This window comes from Oncorhynchus masou, chromosome 9 (genome assembly GCF_036934945.1).
Source record: "Oncorhynchus masou masou isolate Uvic2021 chromosome 9, UVic_Omas_1.1, whole genome shotgun sequence".
In the NCBI taxonomy this organism is placed as follows: Eukaryota; Metazoa; Chordata; class Actinopteri; order Salmoniformes; family Salmonidae; genus Oncorhynchus; species Oncorhynchus masou.
Genome location: NC_088220.1, coordinates 1041331 through 1056590, shown reverse-complemented (window position 1 = coordinate 1056590; position 15260 = coordinate 1041331). Strand labels below are relative to the sequence as shown.

General features: G+C 49.4%; 1 protein-coding gene across 1 annotated transcript in view; it reads right to left on the bottom strand.

Moving 5' to 3' along the window:
* Positions 1-1240: 1240 nt before the first annotated feature.
* Positions 1241-15260, bottom strand: part of LOC135545421 (iron-sulfur clusters transporter ABCB7, mitochondrial-like) — a 57788-nt gene continuing 43768 nt past the window's right edge. Inside the window, exons 12-16 of the mRNA XM_064973028.1 lie at positions 12533-12662; positions 10289-10460; positions 9772-9875; positions 8803-8910; positions 1241-2797 (exon numbers count right to left, since the gene is read on the bottom strand). Coding sequence (XP_064829100.1) covers positions 2579-2797; positions 8803-8910; positions 9772-9875; positions 10289-10460; positions 12533-12662 — 733 coding nt within the window. The 3' untranslated portion in view covers positions 1241-2578. The remainder of the gene's footprint in view (positions 2798-8802; positions 8911-9771; positions 9876-10288; positions 10461-12532; positions 12663-15260) is intronic.

The following is a 15260-nucleotide window of genomic DNA, read 5'->3' as shown; positions in this document are numbered from 1 at the left end:
GTGGGGAGGATATGAACTGAGGAGACCATGGGGAGGATATGAACTGAGGAGACCATGGGGAGGATATGAACTGAGGAGACCATGGGGAGGATATGAAATACAAACTGAAGAGACTGCCAACACAGAACTAGAAGAAAGGAGCATTAGCATTTAGCATAAACTGAGGGAATGGATATAAGGATTAGCATTTAGCAAAGTCAAGGCAACATTATGTATATAGTAGTTAGGACAGTTAGTAAAGTAGACTGGTAGGGAGGAAGTACTGGGCCACGCCATGACATCACCAAGCAAACTAGACTGGTAGGGAGGAAGTACCGGGCCACCCCGTGGCATCACCAAGCAAACTAGACTGGTAGGGAGGAAGTACCGGGCCACGCCGTGACATCATCAAGCAAACTAGACTGGTAGGGAGGAAGTACCGGGCCACGCCGTGACATCACCAAGCAAACTAGACTGGTAGGGAGGAAGTACCGGGCCACCCCGTGGCATCACCAAGCAAACTAGACTGGTAGGGAGGAAGTACCGGGCCACGCCGTGACATCACCAAGCAAACTATACTGGTAGGGAGGAAGTACCGGGCCGTGACATCAGGGAGGAACCATACAGAACGGCTGGTGTGTTATCCATAGAAAACGCAATGAATAATAATCTGGATCCTTCAAACTCAACTCCGGACCGCCAAGCCAGTTCCACTTCGTGTTTTCATTGTTCCCCTTTAATCGGGACTGGTTTAGACCTGTGACACCAGGTGGGTGATTCCCCTTTAATCGGGGACTGATTTAGACCTGGGACACCAGGTGGGTGATTCCCCTCTAATCAGGGACTGGTTTAGACCTGTGACACCAGGTGGGTGATTCCCCTTTAATCGGGGACTGGTTTAGACCTGTGACACCAGGTGGGTGATTCCCCTTTAATCGGGGACTGGTTTAGACCTGTGACACCAGGTGGGTGATTCCCCTTTAATCGGGGACTGGTTTAGACCTGTGACACCAGGTGGGTGATTCCCCTTTAATCGGGGACTGGTTTAGACCTGTGACACCAGGTGGGTGATTCCCCTTTAATCAGGGAGGGGACTGATTTAGTTCCACTTCGTGTTTTCATTGTTCCCCTTTAATCGGGACTGGTTTAGACCTGTGACACCAGGTGGGTGCAATTAATTATCAGGTAGAACAGAAAAGCTGCAGGCTCCGGACATTAAGAAAGACCTCCCCTTCATCAGACTGACAGATAATAGGCACAATCTGAGTCTCACTGCTCTTTATTCAGGTTATCACACAAAAACACCATGTTCTTTCTCCAATGCCTTTACATAATTCTACACATTGTAATGTCTTTCTTTCCATTGGACATGAAGGTGAAGTCCAACCAGTGTTCCGTTCTAACAAACTGTACACGATGACATCATGCAACATGGGCACCGATCTGGCAAATACACTTTAATGTTCTTACTCAGTCCTGTTCTTACTCAGTCCTGTTCTTACTCAGTCCGGTTCTTACTCAGTCCTGTTCTTACTCAGTCCGGTTCTTACTCAGTCCGGTTCTTACTCAGTCCTGTTCTTACTCAGTCCTGTTCTTACTCAGTCCGGTTCTTACTCAGTCCTATTCTTACTCAGTCCGGTTCTTACTCAGTCCATCAGTCCTGTTCTTACTCAGTCCTGTTCTTACTCAGTCCTGTTCTTACTCAGTCCGGTTCTTACTCAGTCCGGTTCTTACTCAGTCCTGTTCTTACACAGTCCTGTTCTTACTCAGTCCTGTTCTTACTCAGTCCGGTTCTTACTCAGTCCATCAGTCCTGTTCCTACTCAGTCCTGTTCTTACACAGTCCTGTTCTTACTCAGTCCTGTTCTTACTCAGTCCGGTTCTTACTCAGTCCGGTTCTTACTCAGTCCATCAGTCCTGTTCCTACTCAGTCCTGTTCTTACACAGTCCTGTTCTTACTCAGTCCTGTTCTTACACAGTCCTGTTCTTACTCAGTCCTGTTCTTACTCAGTCCGGTTCTTACTCAGTCCGGTTCTTACTCAGTCCGGTTCTTACTCAGTCCATCAGTCCTGTTCTTACTCAGTCCTGTTCTTACTCAGTCCTGTTCTTACTCAGTCCTGTTCTTACTCAGTCCTGTTCTTACTCAGTCCTGTTCTTACTCAGTCCTGTTCTCACTCAGTCCGGTTCTTACTCAGTCCGGTTCTTACTCAGTCCATCAGTCCGGTTCTTACTCAGTCCTGTTCTTACTCAGTCCTGTTCTTACTCAGTCCTGTTCTTACTCAGTCCTGTTCTCACTCAATCCTCCACACCATGATGTCATCATATACAAGATCTCTTATGCGTGGTTTGTCCTGAGATGATTGGTAGATGAACACTGCCTCTCTGTAGACATCAGCCAATGTCATCAGTCTCCTCTTCGGCCACCAATCGCCTTCTCAAGAGGAGCAAGGGGAGGGGCAGTCAGCCCAGGGTTTGTTGTGGCAGGAGTGAGATGGAGAGGTGTAGATGGCCCCTCCCCTGAGAGAGACTAAAGTACTGAGGGCAGGCTGTCAGTGAGTGAAGGAAGGGACAGGTATTGAGGGATGTCCTTGTCTCTCTCCTCAACAGGAGCAGTTCCCACAGCCCTTGACACTGTTCATGATCTCCTCCTGTAGTTTCTTCCTCTCCTCCTCCTTCTGGCTGAGTCTCTCTGGCTGCAGCTCCACCGGGCTGTTCTTAACGTTCAGTATCTTACTGTTCTGAGTGTTCCACAGGTCAGCATACAGAGAGCCTGGAGTAGCCAGGAGAGAGTGGTGGTCCCCTCGCTCTGCAATCTTACCCTGGAGGAGGAGGGGAGACGGAGGGAGAAGGACAGAGAGAGGGAGAGACAGAGGATTATTCTACTATAAAGTCTAGTTGAGTCCGACTAAAGTCCATGTAAAAAGGACTTTGACATAGAATGCAGTATTGAATGGGAGACATCGAGAATTAATTATAATACCAACTCTACAGTGATGAATAGTCAACTCTCCGTCTCTCTGAAACCCTCCCTCTCTACCTGACTCTTCCCTACTCTCCGTCTCTCTGAAACCCTCCCTCTCTACCTGACTCTTCCCTACTCTCCGTCTCTCTGAAACCCTCCCTCTCTACCTGACTCTTCCCTACTCTCCGTCTCTCTGAAACCCTCCCTCTATACTTGACTCTTCCCTACTCTCCGTCTCTCTGAAACCCTCCCTCTCTACTTGACTCTCGCTACTCTCCGTCTCTCTGAAACCCTCCCTCTCTACCTGACTCTTCCCTACTCTCCGTCTCTCTGAAACCCTCCCTCTCTACTTGGCTCTTCCCTACTCTCCGTCTCTCTGAAACCCTCCCTCTCTACTTGACTCTCGCTACTCTCCGTCTCTCTGAAACGCTCCCTCTCTACTTGACTCTTCCCTACTCTCCGTCTCTCTGAAAACCTCCCTCTCTACCTGACTCTTCCCTACTGGCACACAACAGCAGCACACACCCCTCCCTCCCTCACCCGCCCACCCACTCAGTAATAAAAGTATCCCACCCCCCAGGGAGCGAGGCAGAAGTGTTGGCACCGTGGGCATGCACGTAACTGACTGTTTCTAACTCTGTGACTTAACGAGCCGACACCATGGCGACACGGAATAACACGCCTCCTCGCCACGACGACCTTCTGATCTCTCCATCTGACGCTCTGCCTCTGCTCACGGGGGAACATGGAAAACATCACCAACAGCTTTCAAAGAGCTAAGACACACCACAAGACAAACCAAACCTCAACCCCCTCTCCTCTCCTCTTTCTATTCCTCATTCCTCTCTCCTCCTACCTCACTAGATTAATGTTGTAAGTGAGAACACTACCTCAATAGATACTAAACTTAGCGAAGGTTGTTGAGAACCTTCGCTAACTGTGTTGTTGAAAACCTTCGCTAACTGTGATGTTGAAAACCTTCGCTAAGTGTGTTGTTGAAAACCTACGCTAAGTGTGTTGTTGAGAAGCTTCGCTAAGTGTGTTGTTGAAAACCTTCGCTAAGTGTGTTGTTGAGAACCTTCGCTAAGTGTGTTGTTGAGAACCTTCGCTAAGTGTGTTGTTGAAAACCTTCGCTAAGTGTGTTGTTGAGAACCTACGCTAAGTGTGTTGTTGAGAAGCTTCGCTAAGTGTGTTGTTGAGAACCTTCGCTAAGTGTGTTGTTGAGGCATTTGTCGATACTGATAGGATTGAAAGAAAGGGAGTGCTGCTCTCGGATCAGATTTTGCTATTCAAATCTTTCCTTAACACTATAATTATTCCACAATACTGACGACAGATCAGCTCCTGGAGAGACATTAGGCCTACCACCGTTAGTAGCTATTATTGAGGCATCTTATTCTAATGCCTATCCTATAATTGTGACTCGTTTCAGGAAACTAAGAGTATGTTGCGCGTGTCACTACTTCACAGGAGAACATGCATTTTGGTCAGAAATGCCTTCTGGAACATTTGAACTTTCATGTGCCTTAATAACACACTTATATGCCATCTGTAAATATAAATACAATTGTTAAATTACGAGCATAGTTGGTTTTGCCTCTGAAAAAGTCAGTAACCTTCCCGCTAGCCATGATTGGCTGAGAAAATGGATGGGCTGAACATGCCGAGAGATGAGTTTGGATTGGTCTGTCACGAAGGACTGTCAATAATGAGCTGCTCAGTATGTTTTTAATAAATGTTATTTTACCTTTATTTAACTGGGCAAGTCAGTTAACCCTCTCGTTGTCCTCCTATTATGCCTACCACACAGTGTCCCCCCGGGTCACCCTGTCCCGTCTTGGCTAAAGGCCCAGTGGGCACAAGTGTGACAGTAGGCGTGTGAACTGCCTTTGCAGATGTATTTCTTACACCTGCAGCACGCGGTGTGTGTCTTGGCGTCCTTCTTGGGTGGGCAGAGCTGACACCTCTTCCTTTTACTCGCCCCCGGCGGGGCGGATGGTGCGGCAGCGGCGGCCGGGCCAGCGGCTTGCTCCCGGGCTTGCAGACGAGCCTCGGCGGTGGCACTCTGTAGGACGTTGACAAGTGCGGATACGGCTTGGGTGCGGGGGAGACGCTGCCTTCTTTGGATCAAGGGCTTCACGAGTGGCTTTACGAGCTGCTCCAGGAACACCCTCCTCATGTTCCGCTTCCCAGGCATCCAGTCGGGCTTGATCTCTCGCCATATGACAAAGGCGTTGTAGGAGGACACGTCGAGGATGTTGTGGAAGATGACCAGGGGCCAGCGGGCGGTCATCCGTCTGCAGCTGTAGGTCCCGACCACCTTGTCTAGGTTGTCTACGCCGCCCTTGTTGCAGTTGTAGTCTAGGATGAGGGCCGGCTTCCGGTCGCGGCGATCGCTAACGTCGGGCTCCGCGTGCTGCGTGCTCAGAAGTAGCACGTTCTTATTTCTCTTTGACAGGTAGGACACTAGAGTGGTGGTGGGCGTGAAGGCGAACCTGGAGGACGAGACCTGTCTGCCCTTTGACTGGAGCAGCGCGGGAGGGAGCTCGGGCTTGTTCTTTCGCACCGTGCCGACCATGGAGAGGTTCCTCTCGAAGAGCCGCTGCCCGAGTTCGTAGGAGGTGAAGAAATTGTCACACGGGACGTTGTGACCGCCTGGCAGTCCCTCGGTCAGATCGAGGATGACGCGCGCGCCCTGGTTCTTCTCGGGGCCTTCGCCGGCCGCCTTGCCGGTGTAGACTTGCATCTTCCAAGCGTAGCTGGACTTGGTGTCGCAGGCCACCCACGACTTGATGCCGTATTTGGCCGGCTTGCTGGGAATGTACTGTCGGAAAGGACAGCGTCCTTTCGGTGGGGAGAGGGGAGAGGAGATTAGCAGCGTCATCGTTACTGGCTCACCATCGGGGCGCACTGCGTTTATGTTACACGCAGCCGCCGCCGCTACTACTGCCGATGCTACTACTGCCGATTGCTACTACTGCCTATTGCTACTACTGCCTATTGCTACTACTGCCGATTGCTACTACTGCCGATTGCTACTACTGCCGATTGCTACTACTGCCTATGCTACTACTGCCGATTGCTACTACTGCCGATTGCTACTACTGCCGATTGCTACTACTGCCTATTGCTACTACTGCCGATTGCTACTACTGCCTATGCTACTACTGCCGATTGCTACTACTGCCGATTGCTACTACTGCCGATTGCTACTACTGCCTATTGCTACTACTGCCGATTGCTCCTACTGCCGATTGCTACTACTGCCGATTGCTACTACTGCCGATTGCTACTACTGCCTATGCTACTACTGCCGATTGCTACTACTGCCTATGCTACTACTGCCGATTGCTACTACTGCCGATTGCTACTACTGCCGATTGCTACTACTGCCGATTGCTACTACTGCCGATTGCTACTACTGCCGATTGCTACTACTGCCGTTTGCTACTACTGCCGATTGCTACTACTGCCTATGCTACTACTGCCTATTGCTACAACTGCCGATGCTACTACTGCCTATGCTACTACTGCCTATTGCTACAACTGCCGATGCTACTACTGCCGATTGCTACTACTGCCGATTGCTACTACTGCCTATGCTACTACTGCCGATTGCTACTACTGCCGATTGCTACTACTGCTACCTCTCTATGCTACACGTACATACACAGATACATAGACGGTACCTCTGAACGGGACCAGTTGGCCCGGATGGCGCGGGGCCGGTCCGGTCCGCGATAGGCCATGGAGGACCATTTGATCTCCCTTTGGGCTCGGGCGACTGCCGCCGCATCCTCTCTGTCTCGATCTGGCTCTCTGTCTCGCTCTCTGGCTCTGTCTCGATCTCGCTCTCTGTCTCGATCTCGGGCAGCGGCCATGTCTCCCTCTCGCTCTTCCTCCAAAGAGGAGCACGACCACGAGGCCGAGTCGTCATTGTCCGCATCACGCTCGGGGTTGTATTCCTCACTATCTTCATCTTCCGAAACGTCCTCCTCTTCGAATTTGCAGTAGTCTTCTTCGTCTTCTTGGTCGACACTGGAGGATATCTGTTCCAGGACTTGAGCCGCGCTGAAACAAGGAAACAAGGAAGCGAGGCGTCTTAGGCGGATGGCTCACGCTCGGCGGGGTTGTAATTCCTCCTCGTTGTCCTCCTCGTCGTCGTCCTCATCATCGTCCTCATCTTCTTCTCCTTCTTCTTCTTCCTGACAATATTAGTAGCCTCTCTACGGCCGGCTTACAGTGGCCACGTGAATAGGACGAGGCACGTAAATGGACGAGGAGCATGGTCGGCCCTGTCTGCTCCTTTGGGCCCTTCGGCCCATCCGGTACGCTTGGCTGGCCTCCCCGTGTGATTGCACCGAGGTCGTGCACTGAGCTCTTGGGGACAAGTGGTGCCAGGGTCACTCTGACCCGGCCCAGACAGGGGTAGGATGGTTACAACATACACCTTGCTAACGCTGCCAGGGTCACTCTGACCCCAGCCCCCGGGACAGAGGGGAACATCTCATAACACAGGGCCTACACAGGTCCCGGGTCACTATGACCCGGCCCAGACAGAGGGGAACAACTCGTAACACAGGGCCAGGGTCACTATGACCCGGCCCAGACAGGGGTAGGCGGGTTACAACATACACCTTGCTAAGGCTGCCAGGGTCACTCTGACCCACACAGACACGGGGGATCAACTCGTAACGCTGCCCGGGGTCACTCTGACGTCACTATGACCCCGCCCAGACAGGGGTAGGCGGGTTACATCATACACCTTGCTAAGGCTGCCAGGGTCACTCTGACCCACACAGACACGGGGGATCAACTCGTAACGCTGCCCGGGGTCACTCTGACGTCACTATGACCCCGCCCAGACAGGGGTAGGCGGGTTACATCATACACCTTGCTAAGGCTGCCAGGGTCACTCTGACCCACACAGACACGGGGGATCAACTCGTAACGCTGCCCGGGGTCACTCTGACGTCACTATGACCCCGCCCAGACAGTGGTAGGAGGGTTACAACATACACCTTGCTAAGGCTGCCAGGGTCACTCTGACCCACACAGACACGGGGGATCAACTCGTAACGCTGCCCGGGTTCACTCTGACCCGCCGAGACAACGGGAGGGTTATAAACACATTCTTATTTTCAATGACGGTTTAGGAACAGAGACTTGTTCAGGGGCAGAAGGACAGATTTTTACCTTGTCAGCGTAGAGGTGGCAGGTAGCCTAGTGGTTAGAGCGTAGAGGCCCACCCACTGGGTACCAGGCCCACCCACTGGGGTACTAGGCCCACCCACTGGGGTACCAGGCCCACCCACTGGGTACCAGACCCACCCACTGGGATACCAGGCCCACCCACTGGGGTACCAGTCCCACCCACTGGGGTACCAGGCCCACCCACTGGGGTACCAGTCCCACCCACTGGGGTGCCAGGCCCAGCCACTGGGGTGGCAGGTAGCCTAGTGGTTAGAGCATTGGACTATTAACATACATACTGTAAGTGATCAGACAGTCACATACTGTAGGTGTATGTAGATCGGCAGGTAGCCTAGTGGTTAGAGTGTAGAGGCGGCAGGTAGCCTAGTGGTTAGAGTGTAGGGTCCGCAGGGTAGCCTAGTGGTTAGAGTGTAGAGGTGGCAGGTAGCCTAGTGGTTAGAGTGTAGAGGAGGCAGGTAGCCTAGTGGTTAGAGTGTAGAGACGGCAGGTAGCCTAGTGGTTAGAGTGTAGAGACGGCAGGTAGCCTAGTGGTTAGAGCGTTGGGCCAGCAATTAAAAGTTTGCTGGATCGAATCCCCGAGCTGACATGGTAAAAATCTGTTGTTCTGCCCCTGAACAAGGAATAATCACTATGAGAAGGTCTTCTTACCTTGTTGAGTACGATGATCTCGTCTGCGTCTACGATGGTGGACAGTCTGTGAGCAATGAACACGGACGTCCGGTCCTGGACCAGACCCTTCATGGAACTAAGAATGTTCTAGAAGTACACAGAATCAACATGAAGTATTAGAAATAGTTCTAGAACGCTCTAGAATGAATTATTCGAAATTGTACTAGAATTTTGTAGAGAAACAGAGGAACATAAAGTATTAGAAACAGTTCTAGAATTTTCCAGAACAACACAGGAACACCATGTATTAGAAATAGTTCTAGAACTTTCAACAACACAGAAACATTGATTGTTACAAATAGTTGGAAGGGTCTAGAACAACACAGGAACATGAAGAATTCAAAATGTCGGTGCATATCGGTGCATCATTAGTAAGGAGCCCGTAAAATGGCAGCCATCCCTTCGGCGCCATTATTATGGAACACAGGAACATCAAGTGTTAGAAATAGTTCTAGAACACTGTAGAGAAACAACACAGGAACATCAAGTGTTAGAAATAGTTCTAGAACACTGTTGAGAAACAACACAGGAACATCAAGTGTTAGAAATAGTTCTAGAATGTTCTAGGAGTACACCGATGCCAATATGACAGGCAGGATATATATGAAGCCGGTTTCTCTGAGAAAATGTCATTAAATCCACTAAGTCAACACAACAGTAGCCAGCAATATCTCCTGTCATCATCGCCCCTCCTGCCCACCCCTGTGTGCTCCTGATGCTATTTACATATGCCCATATAAAAAGCTTCACAATAAGAAAGCAGTACACATCTACATGTAATTCAGTATGAAACTATAACAGGACATGTGGCCTGTTCTCTCCAACTCCAGGACACAGTGTACTCTATCCCCTAACATCTACGCAGTTGATTGGTTGGTTGGTAAACTGAGCTGCAGAAGAGACAACAGCTGATTCTGTGTGTGTGTGTGGGTGGGGGGGGGGGGTTACCTCCTCAGTGATAGAGTCCAGTGAGGAGGTAGCTTCGTCATACAGCAGGATAGGAGGGTTCTTCAGTATGGCCCTGGCTATGGCCACACGCTGCTTCTCCCCACCTGAAACACACACAGCAAGTCAATAATGCAGTCTTGAAACACACGGCAACAGAGACATAACAGGAAGTCAATAATACAGTCTTGAAACACACGGCAACACAGACAGGACAGGAAGTAAATAATGTAGTCTATTTGAGGTAGATATTTGAGTCCCCTCTCCCGACCAGGGTGTGTCTGACCTACCTGGTAGTTTGAGTCCCCTCCCCCGACCAGAGTGTGTCTGACCTACCTGGTAGTTTGAGTCTCCTCTCCCGACCAGGGTGTGTCTGACCTACCTGACAGTTTGAGTCCCCTCCCCCGACCAGGGTGTGTCTGACCTACCTGGTAGTTTGAGTCCCCTCTCCCGACCAGAGTGTGTCTGACCTACCTGGTAGTTTGAGTCTCCTCTCCCGACCAGGGTGTGTCTGACCTACCTGACAGTTTGAGCCCCCTCTCGCCGACCTGAGTGTCATATCCGTGGGGCATCCTAAGGATGGCATCGTGGATCCCTGCAAGCCGTGCCACCTGGTACACCTCCTCTGGCGTGGCGTTGATGTTCCCGTACTGAAGGTTGTAGAAGATGGTGTTGTGGAAGAGCACTGCATCCTGGGTAGGGAGGAGGGTAGAGAGACAGAGTGAGGGAGGAAAAAGTACAGTCAATCAATACCGTCAGCTCAACTTGAGGAGAGGACACATCAGGAGAGGAAACATCAGGAGAGGAAACATCAGGAGAGGAAACATCAGGAGAGGACACATCAGGAGAGGAAACATCAGGAGAGGAAACATCAGGAGAGGACACATCAGGAGAGGAAACATCAGGAGGACACATCGGGAGAGGAAACATCGGGAGAGGACACATCAGGAGAGGAAACAACAGGAGAGGAAACATCAGGAGAGGAAACATCAGGAGAGGAAACAACAGGAGAGGACACATCGGGAGAGGACACATCGGGAGAGGAAACATCAGGAGAGGACACATCAGGAGAGGAAACATCAGGAGAGGACACATCGGGAGAGGAAACATCGGGAGAGGAAACATCGGGAGAGGAAACATCGGGAGAGGAAACATCAGGAGAGGATACATCGGGAGAGGACACATCGGGAGAGGAAACATCAGGAGAGGAAACATCGGGAGAGGACACATCAGGAGAGGAAACATCAGGAGAGGACACATCAGGAGAGGAAACATCGGGAGAGGAAACATCAGGAGAGGAAACATCAGGAGAGGAAACATCAGGAGAGGACACATCAGGAGAGGAAACATCAGGAGAGGACACATCAGGAGAGGAAACATCAGGAGAGGACACATCAGGAGAGGAAACATCAGGAGAGGAAACATCAGGAGAGGAAACATCAGGAGAGGAAACATCAGGAGAGAAAACATCGGGAGAGGAAACATCAGGAGAGGAAACATCGGGAGAGGACACATCGGGAGAGGAAACATCAGGAGAGGACACATCAGGAGAGGAAACATCAGGAGAGGAAACATCAGGAGAGGAAACATCAGGAGAGGAAACATCAGGAGAGGAAACAAGAGGAGAGGAAACATCAGGAGAGGAAACATCGGGAGAGGAAACATCGGGAGAGGACACATCAGGAGAGGAAACATCAGGAGAGGAAACATCAGGAGAGGAAACATGAGGAGAGGACACATCAGGAGAGGAAACATCAGGAGAGGAAACAAGAGGAGAGGAAACATCAGGAGAGGAAACATCGGGAGAGGAAACATCGGGAGAGGAAACATCAGGAGAGGACACATCGGGAGAGGACACATCAGGAGAGGAAACATCAGGAGAGGAAACATCAGGAGAGGAAACATCAGGAGAGGAAACATCAGGAGAGGAAACATCAGGAGAGGAAACATCAGGAGAGGAAACATCAGGAGAGGAAACATCGGGAGAGGAAACTGTCGTGGCAGAATCAGAATTAGTTGGGTAACATAGATAAGATGTTTTATTTTCATAATATGCTTGTGAGATACTTGTCATTTAGAATGTATCTTGTTGTACTATAGTGTTGCCCGGTTGCAGTTATCTGTTCTGTCAGGGTTAAGTTACTTGGGCCACAGAAAGGGGAGAGGTCTTGTCTTCATATGTAAACATATCTTTTAAACCATGTGAAGGGATGATTGAGGGGGAACCAATTATCTCTTGGCTCCACAATGTCTGTGTGCCAGTCACTGTGCCTCTGTGATCTTGTCCAGGTGGGGGTGTATTTGATATATGCCATTGGGTGAGGTAATGCTGTTGGTCCTGAGTGGTACCAAGAGCGAGATAAGAACATAGTTTAGGAGACCAAAGCTGAACAATAATTTATAGCCAATGCTGTCTGGCTATGTGTGTCTTTGCGATAAAGGATCTCAGTTGCAATGTGTAAGGGACTCTCAGAGAATTCATTTATAGACACTGAATTGATCTGAGAGTCACAGGGTTGTGATGGAGCTCATAATAATTAAAGATGGACTTTATGATAACTCTGACTTGTATGGTGGTTTGCTCTCATGATTTGGTAAATACAGGACATTTCCACTACAACACACTGAACAAATACACATGTGAAGGAAAGAACCTGTAGTTTCTATTCGCTTCCACATCTGCCCCCTTGTTGTGGGAGTTGATTGTTGTCCAAGTCAACTTAATAAAGGATCAATAAATTGAATCTAATCAAGTTAGTTTTACCTGTGGTACCACCCCTACGGCCCGTCGCAGGCTGTCCAGTCCAACGTCTCTGATATTCTGTCCAGCGATGTAGATGTTTCCCTTCTGGGGCTCGTAAAACCGGAACAACATACGCATTATGGTGCTCTTCCTGAAACAACACAGAACCATGGTTACTATGGTGCTCTACCTGAAACAACACAGAACCATGGTTACTATGGTGCTCTTCCTGAAACAACACAGAACCATGGTTACTATGGTGCTCTTCCTGAAACAACACAGAACCATGGTTACTATGGCGCTCTTCCTGAAACAACACAGAACCATGGTTACTATGGTGCTCTACCTGAAACAACACAGAACCATGGTTACTATGGCGCTCTTCCTGAAACAACACAGAACCATGGTTACTATGGTGCTCTACCTGAAACAACACAGAACCATGGTTACTATGGCGCTCTTCCTGAAACAACACAGAACCATGGTTACTATGGTGCTCTTCCTGAAACAACACAGAACCATGGTTACTATGGTGCTCTTCCTGAAACAACACAGAACCATGGTTACTATGGTGCTCTTCCTGAAACAACACAGAACCATGGTTACTATGGTGCTCTTCCTGAAACAACACAGAACCATGGTTACTATGGCGCTCTTCCTGAAACAACACAGAACCATGGTTACTATGGTGCTGTTCCTGAAACAACACAGAACCATGGTTACTATGGCGCTCTTCCTGAAACAACACAGAACCATGGTTACTATGGTGCTGTTCCTGAAACAACACAGAACCATGGTTACTATGGCGCCCTTCCTGAAACAACACAGAACCATGGTTACTATGGCGCTCTTCCTGAAACAACACAGAACCATGGTTACTATTGCGCTCTTCCTGAAACAACACAGAACCATGGTTACTATGGTGCTCTTCCTGAAACAACACAGAACCATGGTTACTATGGCGCTCTTCCTGAAACAACACAGAACCATGGTTACTATGGCGCTCTTCCTGAAACAACACAGAACCATGGTTACTATGGTGCTCTTCCTGAAACAACACAGAACCATGGTTACTATGGTGCTCTTCCTGAAACAACACAGAACCATGGTTACTATGGCGCTGTTCCTGAAACAACACAGAACCATGGTTACTATGGCGCTGTTCCTGAAACAACACAGAACCATGGTTACTATGGCGCTGTTCCTGAAACATTCAGCATTTCACTGTTGGAGCTAGGAACACCAGCATTACACTGTTGAAGCTAGGAACACCAGCATTTCACTGTTGGAGCTAGGAACACCAGCATTACACTGTTGGAGCTAGGAACACCAGCATTTCACTGTTGGAACTAGGAACACCAGCATTTCACTGTTGGAGCTAGGAACACCAGCATTTCACTGTTGGAGCTAGGAACACCAGCATTACACTGTTGGAGCTAGGAACACCAGCATTTCACTGTTGGAGCTAGGAACACCAGCATTTCACTGTTGGAGCTATGAACACCAGCATTACACTGTTGGAGCTAGGAACACCAGCATTACACTGTTGGAGCTAGGAACACCAGTATTACACTGTTGGAGCTAGGAACACCAGTATTACACTGTTGGAGCTAGGAACACCAGCATTTCACTGTTGGAGCTAGGAACACCAGCATTACACTGTTGGAGCTAGGAACACCAGCATTTCACTGTTGGAGCTAGGAACACCAGCATTTCACTGTTGGAGCTATGAACACCAGCATTTCACTGTTGGAGCTAGGAACACCAGCATTACACTGTTGGAGCTAGGAACACCAGCATTTCACTGTTGGAGCTAGGAACACCAGCATTTCACTGTTGGAGCTATGAACACCAGCATTTCACTGTTGGAGCTAGGAACACCAGCATTACACTGTTGGAGCTAGGAACACCAGCATTTCACTGTTGGAGCTAGGAACACCAGCATTACACTGTTGGAGCTAGGAACACCAGCATTTCACTGTTGGAACTAGGAACACCAGCATTACACTGTTGGAGCTAGGAACACCAGCATTTCACTGTTGGAGCTAGGAACACCAGCATTACACTGTTGGAGCTAGGAACACCAGCATTACACTGTTGGAGCTAGGAACACCAGCATTTCACTGTTGGAGCTATGAACACCAGCATTACACTGTTGGAGCTAGGAACACCAGCATTACACTGTTGGAGCTAGGAACACCAGTATTACACTGTTGGAGCTAGGAACACCAGTATTACACTGTTGGAGCTAGGAACACCAGCATTTCACTGTTGGAGCTAGGAACACCAGCATTTCACTGTTGGAGCTAGGAACACCAGCATTTCACTGTTGGAGCTAGGAACACCAGCATTTCACTGTTGGAGCTATGAACACCAGCATTACACTGTTGGAGCTATGAACACCAGCATTTCACTGTTGGAGCTAGGAACACCAGCATTTCACTGTTGGAACTAGGAACACCAGCATTTCACTGTTGGAGCTATGAACACCAGCATTTCACTGTTGGAGCTAGAAACACCAGCATTTCACTGTTGGAGCTAGGAACACCAGCATTACACTGTTGGAGCTAGGAACACCAGCATTACACTGTTGGAGCTATGAACACCAGCATTTCACTGTTGGAGCTATGAACACCAGCATTTCACTGTTGGAGCTAGGCACACCAGCATTTCGCAACACCCACAATAACATCTGCTAAATATGTGTATGTGACCAATAGATTGTTTTATGACTTTTGGGAAATAGGAC